This window comes from Hippocampus zosterae, chromosome 17, assembly GCF_025434085.1.
Source record: "Hippocampus zosterae strain Florida chromosome 17, ASM2543408v3, whole genome shotgun sequence".
In the NCBI taxonomy this organism is placed as follows: Eukaryota; Metazoa; Chordata; class Actinopteri; order Syngnathiformes; family Syngnathidae; genus Hippocampus; species Hippocampus zosterae.
The window spans coordinates 213,000-226,419 of NC_067467.1; the positions used below are offsets into that span (position 1 = coordinate 213,000).

The 13,420-nt window shown below is 56.2% G+C and overlaps 1 protein-coding gene across 1 annotated transcript; it reads right to left on the reverse strand.

Annotated features, from left to right (window-relative positions):
* Positions 1-2,392: 2,392 nt before the first annotated feature.
* On the reverse strand, positions 2,393-13,132 carry pdgfab (platelet-derived growth factor alpha polypeptide b). Its single transcript, XM_052048241.1, has 6 exons — positions 12,562-13,132; positions 11,959-12,055; positions 11,175-11,336; positions 9,963-10,153; positions 4,017-4,143; positions 2,393-3,515 (listed from the first exon to the last, which is right to left on the reverse strand). The coding sequence occupies exons 1-6, from the start codon at positions 12,622-12,624 to the stop codon at positions 3,502-3,504; spliced, it is 654 nt and encodes a 217-aa protein (XP_051904201.1). The 5' UTR covers positions 12,625-13,132; the 3' UTR covers positions 2,393-3,501.
* Positions 13,133-13,420: the final 288 nt, after the last annotated feature.

The following is a 13,420-nucleotide window of genomic DNA, read 5'->3' on the forward strand; positions in this document are numbered from 1 at the left end:
ACGGTTAATAGCACCGTCGCCTGAGAACCTTGGCCGGGGCCGGCTTGTCCCGACCTCACACGCTCACACACATCACTGTATAAACACACACACACACTTGCACACACACTCCTCATTCCACCGCTGCAGTGACACATCGCAAGCTTCCCTGCTTGCTTCCCACAAACCAAACACTTCACTCTAATTCTAACACTTGTGATTTATTTAATGTGTAAAGGAAAACTGGCTTTGTCAGCCGCACTACCACTGGAAAACACGCACGCACGCGCACACCACACACACGCACACATGCACACGCGCACACTTCATAATGAGAACACGTTTGAAGATAAATGATCTCCTTCAACTTATGAATTGATTTTCTGGACTTAAAAATAAACCCAAAACGGATGTTTTTTCTAGTGAGTCTGATTTTTTTTTATAGTCCTATTTTCTCACTTCAAAAAATAAAAAATATATTTTTTGAATTGAAAGTTGTCATTTGTGTCATACCTATCTGTTAAAAGAAACATTTTTTTGTCTTGAAATTCCGATTTTTTTTTTCCGTTTCTGTGTGGCAACTGTGTATGACGGCTCCATGTTCTAAGCTGGCGAAAATAAAAAGGATTTGGCTCCTGTTTTTCGTGTTGCTAGCTAGACAGCTAGCTCGCGAGCCAGATCAATGGAGAGAAAGGCAGACGGATGGATAGATAGCGGCGTCGGCGTCCAGGGTTGGGATGAGAAGAAGAGGAAGCTGAAAGTACACGTGGTGAGGTTAGTTTTGCAGGCGCTGGGCCCGTTCTCTTTGACGGTCTTTTCTTCAGGTCGGGACAAACACGGTGCCGCCTGTCTTCGCGGCTTTGCTTTTCCCTGCCCTGAAAAGACCTCGATTGGTCCATTGACCTGGCGAGGCGGACAGAGACGGGGGGCCCGCTTTGCGTGGAGATGCGTCACGTGCGTGCCCCCGCCCCGGGGACAAACGTTTGGGAGGGATCGCCGGCCACCCGCGGGTGAAACCCGAGCGCGCAGGCCACCGCGTGCCAAGTCCGCCGCCGTCGGCCCTCCCCTTCATCAACCTTCGCTGCCCTAATCCATTGTTTACACAAAACGCCGGCCAGTAATGATAACCAGGAGACCACCGCACATCCCTGCGCCCCCCCCCCCCCCCATTGCCTTCCCAAAGCTGTTTTCACAGGAGCCAAATACCTTAAATACATAATTAGCGGGGTCATTTGTATGATGTGGGGGGCGAGGGGGAGCACCCCATCGAGAGCATGAGAGTCAGTTGGAGCAGAGTTGGGGGGGGGGGCAGGATGTGAAGACGTGAAAGTGGACAAAGAGACGCATTCATGAGCGCCGGCCGGGATAAACTTGGCTGTCGCCGTCTTCAAAGGCCACCTCTGCCTTTCCTCAAAAGCCAGAGGCCACAGAGGGGGGAGAGGAGAGGGGGGGTTAGGGGGACGGCGCTCACCAACTGAGGAGGAGTACTAACGAGAAAGAACATGACTATTGTGAAAAAACATCTTTTTTTCTCTCTCTCTTCAAACGTGTATCTTATCAAGCTTTTTTTGTGGGGGGGGGGTGTAAAGTGTTCATAAATATTTGCCATAAGTCAACATAAAAAGCTGCACCGAGTGTTTGTAAAATGTCAAAGGAGTCCTCATTTGCCCAAGGATATCCCCCCCCCCTCACGAGCCCTGACCCCGCCGTGTATTCTGACCGGTGGCCCAATCATGTGAGTAGTCAAGGCGGCCCCCAAACGTTTCCCACCGGGAGGGCGCCTTTGAATCGGGAGCGCGCTTGGGGGCCATTGGCACAGCCGCTTTCCACCTGGTGCGCCTCTCGCTCCCCTTCTGGCATTGTTTATGAAAGCAGGTCCACTTAGTGCTGACCCCCCCGGCACACACCCGACTCATTATCCACATCCTGAGTCCACTTGGCTTTCTCCGCCTGCTCCCATTACAAGCTCTCAATGCTTGCATCGCTGGAGCCGCGTTACACGCAAGCTCACGTCGACAGTTTTGCCATTTGGGGGGAGAAAAGTACGATTATCATACAAGTCAGATTGAAAATGTACATTGTTTTTTTGGGGGGGGGGGGCATAGTCTTGGCTTCACGTCAGTCGGAATTTTGAGTTCTGCAGAACGGTGACTTCTCTGACCAATGCGACCAATGCGAGTCGTTACGAGCAGTTGGGACTCCGTTGGGCTTTTTTTCTTTTTCTTTCACTCGTCTTATCTGTACTGCTGCTTGCGTGCAGGACGTGATGACTTTTTCCACCTCTACTTTTCTACAAAATAGCAGTTGACTGTGTACTTTGAAAGTATCGCCACTTTCACTTGGAAACATCGTCTTGTCAGTACTTGTACATTGGCCACCTCTCTTGATTGAATTGAGAGCTGGGAAGGCATCGTGAGCAGAAATACATTTATTGTTCAACATAAATAGATAAATTACAGTGACTGCCGTCTTTGTTTGGAAAAAAAAGGAAGCTTTGTCTCGTTTCCTCTTTGCTAAAACAAAAAAAAACAATGACAAATTCATATTTTGTTGTTGTTGTTGTGGGAATTCCCCCCCGCCCCTAAAAAAAAACCCAAGACAAAACCTAAACAGTGGCGAGACACGCGGCGGCATGGAAACGCAGCATCCTTGACGACGGTTGCGCTTTTTGGACAGCGGCCGCCGTCCACTGGCTCCGTTTGACGGCACTTGTAGCAAATAGCCGTGTCGCCGAGAAGACGTTGCGATGTGACCTGCGACGCCGGGCCCCCAAACAAGGAGCTCATTTATGCTCTGCTTGTTCGTTCACTCCTTAAGGTGGACTTTGCTCCGTGTGTGAGTGTGTGTTCCAGCAGAGTGGGTGGCCATGGTCCTTATCAGCATGACAGCGATACGGCTGAAAAACAACTGGCGTCGACGTATTCCGCACACATTAAGGAGCACTTCCGACGTGCTGCTTTATGGGGTTTTTTGTTGCTTTTTTTTTCTTCTCCGCCCGCATGGATTAAATACAGACATTCAACGAGCAATGAAAACTAGGCTAATATGTCTCATCACAAAAATAAAAGCATCTGGCCCCCGCCGGCTTTCCGGCGTTCTCCAAAGCAATACACAAGACTCGATACACTGTCATGAAGAAGAAGAGGCTGACAAGAGCGCAAATTGGACGCGTGCGTCCTCCAGCGTCAGTCGTTCGGAAGGAGCGTCCGGGGTCGGCGACGACGGCCTCTGCGACCTTTGGCCCGCGTGCCTTTAAAAGGAGGGCGGGGCGCTCCGGCGGCCCCGCCGGAGGTCGAGCGCCGCTTTCGTGCTTTTTCACGGTCCGTAAAGAGAGAAGTCCCTTTCGTCGTCCTCCCTTCTCGTGTCCTTTTGAGCGGGCTCCTCGTCATCGTCGGCGAGTCTTTGATGGGATCGGTTTGAAAAAGGAAAAAAAAAAAAGAAGCACCTTTGGCATCGTGGTTTCTTAGGTTCATCGAGGGGGAAAGTTCAGTGTGGAGCAACGATGAGCCCGCGCTGACGTCCTCACCTCACGTCCACTGGTGGGGGGGCCGGGGGGAAGAAAAGAGCTCAAGGTTAGAACGATTCCAAAGGAAAAATTCCAAAGGAAGGCACAACGACCGCTCTTGGGGCTGGATCGCGTGCGCATCAACCGACAGACCCCCCCGACCCCAAAATATCGTGGAGCGTTAGATCTGAAAGCGTTGAAAACATCGGGGTGGAAATGTGCTGGGCTCGGGGCTTTGGCTTTGACACGTTGCAATGCGGCAGTAGGTGTGTCAACCTGCTCGAGAAAAGGTCAACGGGTGCAAAGCAGGCGCAGGCGCGGTGGCGGAGGAAAGAAAAGGAAAGGAAGCACACATTGAGCAGACACCAGGAAGGCAGGAAAGGACGATTACAGACTTTGTGTGTGCATGTGGGGGGGAGGGTATCCTCGGTTCATCGCGTTTTGTTCCATTTTATGGAGGCCACCTTGCCCAAAGCCGTCCAAAAATCCCGACAAAAAGAGAAAAGGCCGAGAAAGGGGCGGCAGGCTTTACCTGTTTCTGCGTCGGAGTGCTCCACGACGTGATGCTGCGACGTGCACACGCACTCCAGGTGGTCTTCCAATCGCACAAAGACCTCTTTGAGCTTGGGCCGCCTTTTGACGTACTCCACCTTGGCCACCTGTCGCGACCAGGAGAAGACAAAGCTCGGTCATCGAGGAACGCCGAGCCCGACGCGGCGGCGTTCTCGCGCTTCGCCTCGGCCGCTCCCTCAACTGCGAACGGAGCAGGGGACCGTGTCCCGACGAGCCCCGACAAGTGGAGAATCCAAGGAACCAGCGGCAGACTTTGTTCCGTCGGAGAAATGGCCCGTGACTCCACCACTGGAGACTTTGAGTCGAGGCTCGGAATAGACGCGAAGCCAAACTCACTTGCCGTGTCCCAACACGTCCACCGAAACGGGAGCGCGAGGACACCCGGCCGGCCATAAAGACTTTCTACGAGAGCCCTCGCGGACGAGCCCCGCGGGCGAAGGACCAAGGTCTGGGACCGGGAAGGGTCGCCCCCACGCGGTACAAGGACAAGGAGAAGAGGAAGAAGCACTGGAAACGGAGCAAAGAGCAACAAGAAGCGCAGGAATTCCGAGCCCGCGGCCTGGAAGCGTTGCCACGGAAGCCGCGCAGACGGGGCAGCTCCGTGCATCTCGGGCGCCGCCGGCAGGTGACTTCCACGTTCATCGGCGAGGGCCCGGCGGCCACGTGGAAAAATTCTCCCGGCCCGACCCGCAACCTCCTCCCACTTCACCTCATCTCAAGTTCAGCGCACGGGAGAGGATATGAAGCGAGAATCCGGCGGGCCGCCCCTCTCTGCCGATAACGGCGGCGGCAGACGGGAGAGGCTCTCTTCCTCCATCCCGCTCTGGCCCGCCGCCCGGCGGCAAATTAGTCACGCAGACCGCTCAACATACCGAGTCTGCCTGCTAAAACAAAGGCATGTTGACACTCACGCAACCCCGCGTCTCTCATGCCAATCCTCTGAAGTCAAAGCTGGCGGGGGCAGCCCCAGTCGGGCTGGACTTGAAGTCGGCGCGTTCGCCTTTGTCAAAGCGTCTCGCTACTTTGTATATGGCGAAAAGCATCGAGAAGATCGGAGGCCGACGGCGTTTGCCGAGGCGTATCCCTCCGCCGCGCTCTTGCAGATACGACTGCGGGAGAGGGCGAAGGGGGCCGACGGCGATCGGATGACGTCTGCGTCTTACCTATTAAGGTCAAGATTCGAGCTGAGCCGCGCAAGAAAGGCAAACGCCCGCCCAGAGAAGGCAATGGAGACTGCCCCCGGGGATTTTTCTTCCCAACCAAACATGAGGACGGGCTAGCGGCCTCGGGCGGAGAGCGAGCCCGTGGGACGAGGGAGGACAAGGAGTAGCACGCCAGCGTCCGCTCCCCGTGTGGTTTCCTCCCTCCGCGTGGCCTTTTGGAGGCGTTTGGAGAGATGGGACACGGTCTCGGACCTTTTCCTTTTCTTTCCCTTGAGCTTTGCTCCGATTGTCCACCCGGTGCCCCGATGGACTGCGTTTTGGGCGCGAGTGCCGGATCCTCGCCGTCAACTTGCTGATTCATTGTCAGCCGAGCGGTTGGGGTCTCGGCCGGCTAAAACCTGGTTGGCCAACAAACAACAATTGGCGGTGTGCTCTGGCGCAGGCATGAGAGCCAGCAAGGTGAAAAACACCGTGCCAGAGTCGCCCTTTGTATTAGTCTGAGCCGCTTTGCTTAAACAACCTCCTGCACTACTTACTTTGTCAACACTCTCTCCCATATCTCTCATCTTGCGCATGTGTGTGCGGGTTGGGGGGGCTGTGCGGGTGGGTGCACGTGCACTTTATGGAAAGGTGTTAACAGGGAACCCGCCTACTTTGCCAGCAAGATTTATTTTGCGTACAAAAGCTTCTCATCCGGCGCAGAGTCAATGACTTCCCACATAAAACACACATCAGAAAAGAGACCCCCCCCCAACCCCCCACGACACTCTTTGTATAAATCAAACTGCTCCACAGAAAGCCGGGGCCCTGAGAAAGAGTCCCTCGAGTGGCTTGGGGGAATGATATCCGATCTGCGAGGTTGGGGTGAGGCAGGGGGCTCTGGGAAGTGCACCCCCTTTGCTTCGTCCCAGGCCCCCCCCGCCCCCGCCCCTTCAGACAAGAGCCTCTGTGTGAAGCCGACCGTCTTGCTCGCTTTTAATTGGGAATTCCCTGAGCGCCGATGAGAGCATGACGGAGGGGAAAGTTTTACTCGTGCCTTCCAAGGAAAACACAACGGCGATGTGGATGGACGGCGAGGGGCGGCGGGACAAAAACGGAGCAGAAAGAAATGGCGACAATTTCTTGACAGAAGGCAGGGACCTGAAGTCAGCGAGCCAGGAGGAAAAAAGAAAGAACCACCGGCGAGAAAGAAGAGGTTATCTTCCCACGCAGGCGGAGGAAAAGCGCCAAGAGGCGAGACGACAACCTGCCCCCGCCGCCGCCGCCAACCTGCTCCCGCCGCCGCGCTCTCCTTCAACCCGTCGTCAGAACGCCCGACAAGAAAGGGGAGCCTTTATCACATCTGGAGGTCATCCGCAATGCCCACAAAGACCCGGGCCGGCGCGGCTCAACTCCCCGAATCCGCCGGCCGGCCAGATGTGGATATGTGAGGGCGGCAGAAGGCGCCGGATCAAATATCAAAGAATCGCCCCGGATGGCGTCTTTATGATCCTGCGCAGAACAATGGAGGAGGTCACGGGGGTGAACCGACCAGACGGCTGGGAAGAGCGAGCCGGGGAGTCCGCCGCGACTTGGCACGACACGCCGTCAGACTCCGGCACTGGCCGAGGGAGTGAAGGACGGAAGTCGCAGCAGCGAAAAGAAAAATCAAGCGTATTCAAAGACTAAGTGATGCCATGCAGCCGGCGCGGCGCCGGTCCGGCGACGCCGCGGCCTGGACGGGATCCTCCCGTGACCCGCTGGGCTTTGCCAAGATGTCTTTGAATGCTTCTTCTTTATCGAGAACCCGCAAAGGGGCTCCAAAGGCTTTCTTTTTTGCTATCAGGAATCATGCGATGTGACGCCGAAACATTGACTGTCGTCGCGGCCCCCGGAGGGAAGACGTCACTCCAAAGTGGATTTGGACACGCCCGCCGGACGCTTTGCCCTTCTCATGATGGTCTTTGTTGACGAGGGGCCACGTTCTTCCTCGCGCGCCGCAAACCTATTCTATTTCGCGCGACGACAGACAGAGCGAGAGTCCGCTATCTGACCCGCGGTCGCCAAGGTAACAGTCAGAGGCTGGGAAGGGGGCGGGGGCCGGGTGGCCCGGACCCCCGCCCTCGGCGGCGCGGCCGCATCCGCCCGGCCTCTGTCAGGCCTCCGCTTTGATCGGGCGGCCATCCACACGTCATTACTCTGCGGCGCCGTCTCTCCCCCTCGCACACAAACGGCCTTGTCGCTGCGGTGGGGGAGTTTATGGAGCATAACATAGAGCGCGCTCCGTGTCCTCCCCCCATCCCCCCCATCCCCAACGCACACGCGCACACAGACGAAAACAATCTCCCTCTTCGGTTTACACAGATGTGAGCCGATGACCCCGGAGGACCTCCGGCAAATACTTGTACACGGAGCCATCAAAAGTGACTTGTTGCCAAAATACGGCAGCGTGATGAGAGGAAGCTACCTTACACGCTGTCGGGTTGACATAAGTCGGCGTGCTCCCGTCGCTCATTTGGAGGAAACCGCATGGAAAGTTCTGGCCAGGGAATTGAGATACTTTTCAAAACACGCAAAGAAAAAAAATGGACTGCCGGCCGCCAGAATCGCATGACCGCTTGAGCTTTACGGCGTCGATCATTTCTGCGTTCGCCATCCTGCGTTTGGGTGCGAGCGGGCTCCGTCACAATTTGAGGGCCCTTTAGAGCTCTCGGCATTTATTTTCTTTCAATGATTGCTCTCGTGGAGTTAGGTCGGCAAAATTCAACGCCAAAGCCAAGTGCAGAGCCATGAAGCAAATCTCGCTACGGTGTGAATGGAGCCCGCTCGCTAGCAAACAGGCAAACACGTTCGCCGAATGGTTTGACCCTGGTGCCGAGCTCTGCCGGACCTCTGACCCGCCTTCCAAATAAGGACGCCTCGCCCCAATTCATGAACGAGCGAGACCAAAGGCCAATGAGTCGGAGCCGCGTCGTGACCCGTTTACGGAGAGAGGCAGCGCTATTCATACGTGTGAACACAAGTACACAATGTGGGCAAGAATGCCAGAGCGCACTCGCGCCTGTCCGAACAAAATCGGCAGACCCTTCTTTTCTCACCCACGTCCCAACTCAAGTCGCCTTGAGCTGCTCCTTTACAAAAGCTTCGAAATGGCCCGGGATGTACCCGCGCCTCGCCCCCAAATCGCCAGCAATCCAAATGATGACGAGGGCTGTAGAAAATGGGGATGGCTCGCGTCGGTTTGAAAACCTTGGCTTCTTCAAGGTCCAAAACAATGAAATATTTGGCCCCTGCTCCGGCGGCCGAGCTGCAACCGTGTCGGACGGAGGCTCGCTCGGCAGCGTCTCTCTCCAAAGCAGTCGCCGTCTCGCTCGAGGCCAGACAGAGCTCCGATTGACGCTGCCGACTGGCTCGCATGAGAAATAAGGGGTGGCCGTGTGCAGACTGGCTCTCCCGCTTCCTTCCACGTGAGTCAGCATTTGTAAACCTTTAAAGACCAGCGTGTCTAACCCGGGTCCCGGTTGAATCCGGTGGCGGCTCGGGGAAAAGGCGTGACGAGATGCCGCAAGAGGAAAAGTCAGGTGAGGCCCGGTTAGCAAATGGAGCGCCGGCCACCGTCCAAATCCGGAGGCGGACTCTGGCGAGCGAACGGCCATCAATTCACACCGACAAGCGTGGACGGAGCGTCGCCCCGATGATTAAAGAGCAGAGACAATAGAGTCCAGACTCAAACACACAAGACAAAGATGCGTTCCAAGTCCGCGCCGGGCTCGTAGCGACGTCTAAATATAAGCAGACGTTTGACTCATCTCAAGCCGCCGCGTCCACGCTCCTGACGCTGAACAGAAAAGGGAGACGTGTTTGAAGCCAGCACACAGGCTTCTGGGAACCGCATGCCCCCACTCCCAGAAAAAAAAAAAAACAACAAAAAGTCCTTTCAGTCCCTCGCTCTTTGTCACGGGGCATCCTCCGGGCTTCCGGACAAGACAAAGAGACAAACAGACCGGAGCGACCGGACTGCAGACAGCCATGAGAAATTCATTTGGGGATATTTTGATCGTCAACAAGATCTGATGCGCATATGAGCGAGGGTGGGTTGGCTTGCCTTGAAGCTCAGAGGGCCTGCCTTTGAGCTTGACACAGTTCATTCAAAGCGGCCGAAGGAACAATGAATGCAAGCTTGCCACCAGGATGGATTCACCCTCAAAATCAGAAATCCAAAAAGCAAGAGCGCATGTTTTGGGGATGCCCGAGCCGCCTCATCCGGCCTCCCTTGAACTTTGAGGACGGGCGGCTCGACTCCGAGCTTCTCATCTTCTCTTGTGTGGAGAGCTCGGCCACCCGGCGCAGGAAACTCCTTTCGGTCGGGTTGGCCCGGCCGGCAAACTTAGCCTCGTGCCTGCGCTCGTGCGTATCGATACGTGTTTCAGTGTTTCGCTTGGAGCTTTGGTTTCCACATCTGGTGGTTCAGTCTCGAAAGGTCACGAAAGACTTTCGTTGAAGCGACGCCGGAACGTCACGTGGCATTTTCTGATGCCCCTACCAGAAAAGGCAACGGCAGAACATCCAGAAGAGGCGCGCCAGGGTTGCAGGAAATTCAGCAACAACAACAAAATTCTTTCAAAGAACACTCGAACCCCCTTTCAACTGCCCCCGTCCCGTTTCCAACCTTTCCACCCCACCGGCGTCGCGTTGCCCGCTCTCTTGACTTTGCAACAATTGCTCGGAGGACCTTTTCGCCCGGTTCGTCACGTGTGTCCTACCTTGACGGTGCGGTGGTGCTTGCGCGAGGGCTGGCAGCGCATGTTGCTGGTGTTGCAGCAGCCCGTGCAGCGCTTCACCTCCACGCAGGGCGGCCAGATCAGGAAGTTGGCCGACGTGGGGTCCACCTGGCTCCTGGGGATCTCGTAGATCACCGTGCGCGTCTTGCACGCCGCCGGGACCGCCTCCTCCACTGCAGGGGGGGAGAAGGAACGGAGGGCAATGAATGGCCAATTTCCCAGCAGGCTGCCGTCGTGTGCCCTTTGGGCTCATTCGATGACTCAGTTCGTCTGGCCTCGGACCGCAGCCGACCCGCTTTGGATACTCGCCCCAAAGTCTTGGCTCACACCTACTGAGCAATTCTTTGGATGCCAGGTCCATCAAAGCAGGCTTGGACGACTTTGGGGGTGGAACAATAGGAAACGCAAAATCAAAGACCGCATCGAATGAGTTTTCAGTGATGTTTAGGCCCTCAACTGACGAATCGATACGGAGAAGTATTTCTGCCGAAACGCAATGGGGACCTCGCAGCGGACCCGAATTCGATTCGTTTCATTTGGAGCATCTGGGAAAGGGACTGACCTCTGACCGCCGCGTCAGACGCTAGCAAACGGATCCCGTAAAGGAAGCTAGTACTTCCAGCATACTCGGCGCACCCCATCATGCGCTCGGCATGAAATCGGAGCAAAGGCAAAGCACGCCGCGGACGGCGCTCTCGCTCTCCCTCCGGCCCTCCATGAGATGCGGCAGCGAGCGCTCAGCGTTTGATGAAGAAATGCGACGGAAGGTTTCGGCGAGCTGCAACTTGACGCCTTGAATGTCTGGAATTTCCACGCTCCGGGATATGTTCCTCTCCTGACGCGTGTCTGGCCTGGGCGCATTAAGACGAGTCGCGCCGCCGTCGTAAAATGAGCCGATCACGGGAGCTCGGGTACAATAAGACGCTTATGAGACATCATGCCATTGAATATTCGGTGGGATGCTTGAATATGAAAGCGTTTCTTGGCCGCCATCTTCCATTCAACTCTCCTCTTTTATTGCCCCTTTTTTGGTGCTGTGCAAAATGAAAACGTTGCTGCTCAAAAAGTTCAAGAGCTCATTCCGAGTAAAAAGTCGATTGCCAATGGACTTTTTTTTAGGGGGGGGAGTACCGTCGCCGATCTCGAATCGCAAGCCGAGCACACGTCGGAATTGCGACGCGGAGTCAGTCTCACCGAGGCTCCTCTTGCGGCGGCCGTGGAGCTGCGAGCTCTTCAGGTCGCTGTAGAAAGCCGGATGGCGGGAGGAATTCTTGTGCGGGTGCTGCTGGGGCGGCGGCTGCTGGTGGCGCGGGTGCTTGTGATGCTTGGGCCCCTCGAAGACATCGTTTCCCGTACCTCGTCAAAAGAGAAAGCGGCCGCGTTAATGCCGTCCAGCAGGTGGGTCGGCGCGTCAACACAAAGCGCCCGTTTTCCCGCCTCTCGTCCGGCCCGTCGACAAGCGCGCCTTGTTCACCTCATCTGATCGAGTTGGTTTTGGTCCCCGCCCGAGATATTTCGGAGCTCGGCGCAATCAAATGAGAAAGCCCGCTCACAGAGAGCGCCGCGCGGCTGTTTGCGGAGCGGGCGGGGGTCCGGCTGCCTGCGCGCGGACACCTGCGCCCTCCGCGTAAACACGCGTCATACCGCGCGTCATCCCGCGCGGCGCTCATTTGCGCTCGCATTCACAATCGGGGACAATTTCATGTTTATTTCAAGTGTTCAATCAGCCTGCCGTGCATGTTTTTGGAAATGTGGGAGGAAAGCGGAGCACCCGGAGAAAAGCCACGGGGAAAACATGCAAAGGCCACGCGGGAAGGCCGGAGTCGGAATTGAACAAACAGCTGCAAAGCATGAAAAGATGAATGCTCATCTCGCAGCTCCAAACGGGGACCAGTCTCGCCCGTCTCGCCCGTCTCGCCCGTCTCGCAAGCGCTCGCTGGCTTGAAATGAAGTCAAAGGATCAAGAGGCAGAATTTACCTACGGAGTCAATCTCTAGGAGCCGCTGGAGGTCGCTGATGCTGCGGATTTCACTGTGCGACAGTCTGTCGATCAGCTCCTGGGGAAAGTGCACTTCCTTTGGCGCCGAGAGATTCAACAAGGGGACAGTGAGTTAGAGATGCGTGGGGGGAGGGGGCTGCAATTAAAAATCACTCCCCTGAACCGTTCGGGAAGAATTCTGGCATGCTCGAGCTTTTCTTTCTTTCTTCAATTTGTGCAACAATGCATCACATAATTGCGTGGTGGTACGGTAAAGTGCAAAGTGCGCAATTCTTTTTTTTGTGTGTGTGGGGCGGGGGGTCGCACTTGTCGCGCAGGCGAGGGCTGCTGCTCTGCTGCTCTGCTGCTGGTTGGTTGTGGTGGTGTGAGCCTCACTATTTATATCAGCAAGAGCAGTTCTCATCAAGTTTGCCCACTTGGCTCAGGCTACAGACAAATTCGGCGACAAAAGCCCAAAATAACCAGAGCGGCTTGGACAACTCTGCTTTCTTTCGAGGTGGGCGGGGGGGAAGGGGGCTCCAATCAAGCACGCATTTATTGCTTTTATTTCTCGATTCTGGTTGTTGTTGTTTTTTTCCTTACCTGAGCGGTGGCCAACAGCAGGTACGTCGTCCACAGCAGGAAGTAGGAAATTGCGGCTCTCATCTCCCTTTTGAATTGGACCGAACCCCAAACGAGACGAAGCGGTGCTGGAGGAGCCGCGCGGTCGCCCCTGGCCCCCGAGGACCCTCGACCATCCCCTCAGGGCGGGGGAGAGAAAGCGAGAGCTTTTGCTTTTGCTCCAGGCGAGATTTGCGCGGAAGAAAAGTGGCCAGCGTGCGCACGCCCGCGCGCGTCGCCGCTCTTTTCACTCCTGCGCAACAAACCGTGCGGCGCGGCAGCTCGGCATAGCTCCTCCAAAAGTGGGACGATCCCAAGTCAAGCCGGACGCGCGGCGCACTTGTCCTTCGCAGCCCCGCGCCCGCCCGCTCCGAGAATCCGTCCTGGAAGTTCTCTCCAAGCAAAAGCCAAAGTAATCCAGTGGAGAAATCCAAACGTGAGCCAGAAGAAGTGCGGCGGCGGCGGCGCGGGGGCGAAGTTGCGCTCCGTTGGCGTCGAGGCATCCGCGGCGCGCGCGCTCACTGCACTGGAACCCGAGTGAGAGCGAGCGTGCGAGCGGCCGCTTATTATAGCGAGAGGCGGCGGCCGCCGCTTGCGCCTCCCCTCGCCTCTCCCTGATGCTGCGTCGCCCTCCGCAGGGGGAGCTGCTCGCTGACTCAAAGAGCGCGCCACCGCCCCCAATCGCGCGCACGCCCTCCTCAAACTTTGGACAAAAAAAAATGCTCTCCAAATTCCCGCCATCAGGATCGTCGTGAAGCATCGGATGCTTCTGCGTACGTCGAAAAGGAGACCGACATGTAGTGTTTCTTGAAATCAAAGATGGGCAAGATGCTACCGGGAG

Bases quoted from the DNA above. Each gene is read 5' to 3' on its own strand.
- pdgfab (XM_052048241.1), bottom strand. From the start codon at position 12,624: ATGAGAGCCGCAATTTCCTACTTCCTGCTGTGGACGACGTACCTGCTG. The intron at 11,337-11,958 runs GTAAATTCTGCC...TCTTTTGACGAG, and splicing joins CCTAGAGATTGACTCCGTAG to GTACGGGAAACGATGTCTTC. The intron at 4,144-9,962 runs GTAGGACACACG...TGGTCGCGACAG, and splicing joins AGCACCACCGCACCGTCAAG to GTGGCCAAGGTGGAGTACGT.